Source organism: Gossypium arboreum, chromosome 8, assembly GCF_025698485.1.
Source record: "Gossypium arboreum isolate Shixiya-1 chromosome 8, ASM2569848v2, whole genome shotgun sequence".
NCBI lineage: Eukaryota > Viridiplantae > Streptophyta > Magnoliopsida > Malvales > Malvaceae > Gossypium > Gossypium arboreum.
The window spans coordinates 4,618,980-4,622,067 of record NC_069077.1 but is presented as its reverse complement, the minus strand read 5'-3'; the positions used below and the strand labels follow the sequence as shown (position 1 = coordinate 4,622,067).

The following is a 3,088-nucleotide window of genomic DNA, read 5'->3' as shown; positions in this document are numbered from 1 at the left end:
AAGTTAAAATTGAAGTAAATGATTGAATAGAATTTATAAAAGTATTTTTTGAAGTTCTTGAGAAAAGTTAAATGATATTTTCATTAAAAATTAAGTAATTATTTTAATTAATGCATGACAATGACTATATTGGGCTATAAGTAACTTGTTTAAGTACTATGTTAGTCAATTCAAATGAGAGAAAAGAAGAGATCAAGAACTATATTAGAACAATAAAAACATACATTGATTAAACAATAGCTACAACTCTATTCGTCCAAGTAAACACGATACAAAATATGACGCAACACCATCATCAACACTGAACCCTCCATTAATAACAATCCAAAGCTTTAGTATGTTTCTTGGGAAATCCATTCATCCCAACACCCATGAAACTTTGCTTCTAAACCTAGGCGCTCTTCTTTGGTGGTGTATTGCCATATTTCCAAGTGAATTGCTTTAAATCATCAGGATAAGTACCCCCTGCAACCTCTTGGATTGGGATCGCATCTGAAATTTCTTTCAAATCTTCTTTTGTCAGCTTTACTTTCACTGATTCAATGTTGCTGTCTAGATTTTTAATCTTGGTTGTTCCTGTAAGAAGTGAAAACAATGTGTCAAAAGCTTTGGTTTTAAATCTCAATGCAAACTGGCCGTTGGTACAGGAACTTGTATCGGAGTGTCCAACACGGATATGTTCATTTTCCTAAGGTTTTACATATATCTGGAGGAATATGCTAGAAAAGTCTATGCTATTTCTGCAGGTTACTAACTTACTCTGACTGTTTTTTCTTCGAGTATCCGTGTCTAATACCCAACATATTTTGACATGAGTATTGAAACAATCCTCCAAATATATGAAAAACTTCAAAAAATATAAGAGTTCACTTATATTGTATCACCTCGGATTCCGAGTTGAAAGTGATTGAATGGGACTTACCGGGAATAGGAGAAACATCATCCCCTTGATGAAGAACCCAGGCAAGTGCAAGTTGTGCCGGTGTACATCCATGCTTTTCAGCCAACTTCTCTACTTTCGAATATAGGATCCTATTTTGCTCCAAGTTTTCTCCTTGAAACCTTGGGTACACTTCCTTAAAAAATAAATGTTTGTAATGAGTCAACGTTTGTAATGAGTCAACCGATCTGTTTTTTACAACTTAGAAGCATGTTACTATGTTATCCGAACTCTTCATTTTCTTTAATTACTCATATCCAACATGTCTCTGACACATAATTGGATATAAGTATGAGAGTAACATCCTTAATAAATGAAAATGAAACTTAAAAAAAAACTGAATATATTCATGCCGGACACATATCTGTATCCAACACTTACTCCTGAACCCATATAACATAGATTAAGTATAGGTTAAAGCCATATAAAGTGAGTTTCCATACCAGAGAACTATTAGAGGTATCCTCCTTTGCTTTACCGGCAAAGAAACCATGACCAAGGGGACTATATGCAACAATCCCAATTCCGAGTTCCCTGTATTGTTGAACACATTTAGGCAGGCATAACCTCACAGCAGTTGAAGGAGTTAAAACAGTTGATAACTTGAGAAAAGACAATCAATAAGTGAATTTCAATATATTTGAGCAAAAGGGTATATTTATATCCCTCCAAATATATAAAAATTTGAATATATCTATATTCGAATAAAAAAAAAGTTAACGATGATTGAAGATAGAAGAACAAACCTGCAAAGGGGAATTAGTTCTTCTTCAACATCACGAGTCCAAAGCGACCACTCAAGTTGTACGGCAGTAAGAGGATGAACAGCGTGTGCCCTCCTTATAGTTTCGGGGCTAGCTTCAGATATACCAATGTACTTTATTTTTCCCTCTTCCACCAACTTCTTCAGTTCTTCCATCTATCATACATGAAATAAATATAAATTATGCTTAATTTTCCCATAAACAAAATAAAATCGTATTTGTGTTAAAGAAAGACAAAATAGGGTCTTTAATGCAGCAATGCTTACAGTATCTTCTATAGGAGTCTTGCCGTCAACTCTGATTATATAGTAAAGATCAATATAATCCACATCAAGGCGTTGAAGGCTAGCCTCAAGTGAAGAACGAACAAATTCAGGAGTGCCATTGATAACCGGACCATCTGGACCCATGCTTTCAACACCGAATTTTGTAGCCAACTGTACCTTCTCTCGTGGCAGATGCTTCAATGCCTGCAAAAAAAGAAATGATGTTGGTTTCCCATATTCCTTTAACGAGCCAAGAATAAGAACGAAAACATTAAATCACATCGATTTGATAAACTAAAAAAATCCATCTCTCACGCATATCTTCGAACATGTAATAGAAACAAGAGTGTTGGAAATTGAGAATATGAAAGAATCGCTCTCAGTTTCAATGTGATTCAACTTGAAGAGATGACGAAAGGATACCTTTCCGACCAGAATTTCGTTAGTTTTGGGTCCATAGAGGTCGGCTGTATCGATGTGAGTGACTCCTCTTTCGACTGCATGCTTAATGATGGCTATGCCATCTTCATCTGACACTGAATGATCGTGACCTGTAAGACTCATGCACCCAAATCCCAGCTTTGAAACCTGTAGCAACCAAAAAATAATAGATTTTACCCCACAAAAGAAAACGCCATTTTCTTAACTAATATAAACTAGTAGGAAACAAAATCTCAAACCTCAAATCCTTGAGTTCCAAGTTTCACTCTAGGAATCTCAATTGCCATCTTTTGTTTCCTTTTTCTTCTTCTTTGTGTGCTATAAACAAAGGCTTCTCTGATTACTGAACCTCTCAAAACTTACCTTAAATAGAAAATTTTGAGGTCTTTATCCAGTATCTTATCTTGTTCTCAGCTTTGTCAACATTCTTACGTCATTAAGTATGTCATCCCCTATGCCTCAATTGAATGAATGGATAAAGCTCTTTTGCAGACACGTTTGACACTGTTTAAATTGGTTAAATATATCATTTGGTACCTAAGTTTGATCTTTTTTCTAATTTGATATTTGTGTTATTTTAAGGTAAATTATAAGAATAATCACTAAACTAGGGTGAAATTTTTTTTTGCCTCTGAACTATGAAAAGTTACATTTTTATCCCTAAAGTTATCTACTTA

The 3,088-nt window shown here is 34.6% G+C and overlaps 1 protein-coding gene across 2 annotated transcripts; it reads right to left on the bottom strand.

Moving 5' to 3' along the window:
* Positions 1–204: 204 nt before the first annotated feature.
* Positions 205–2,831, bottom strand: LOC108469939 (probable aldo-keto reductase 1). Of its 2 annotated transcripts, XM_017771069.2 has the most exons (7): positions 2,651–2,801; positions 2,394–2,558; positions 1,971–2,174; positions 1,687–1,859; positions 1,384–1,474; positions 923–1,076; positions 205–576 (listed from the first exon to the last, which is right to left on the bottom strand). In XM_017771069.2, the coding sequence occupies exons 1-7, from the start codon at positions 2,696–2,698 to the stop codon at positions 392–394; spliced, it is 1,020 nt and encodes a 339-aa protein (XP_017626558.1). In that variant the 5' UTR covers positions 2,699–2,801; the 3' UTR covers positions 205–391. The 2 variants fall into 2 exon arrangements, with proteins under 2 accessions (XP_017626558.1, XP_052887838.1); XM_053031878.1 differs by lacking the exon at positions 205–576 and having other exon boundaries at positions 922–1,072; positions 2,651–2,831.
* Positions 2,832–3,088: the final 257 nt, after the last annotated feature.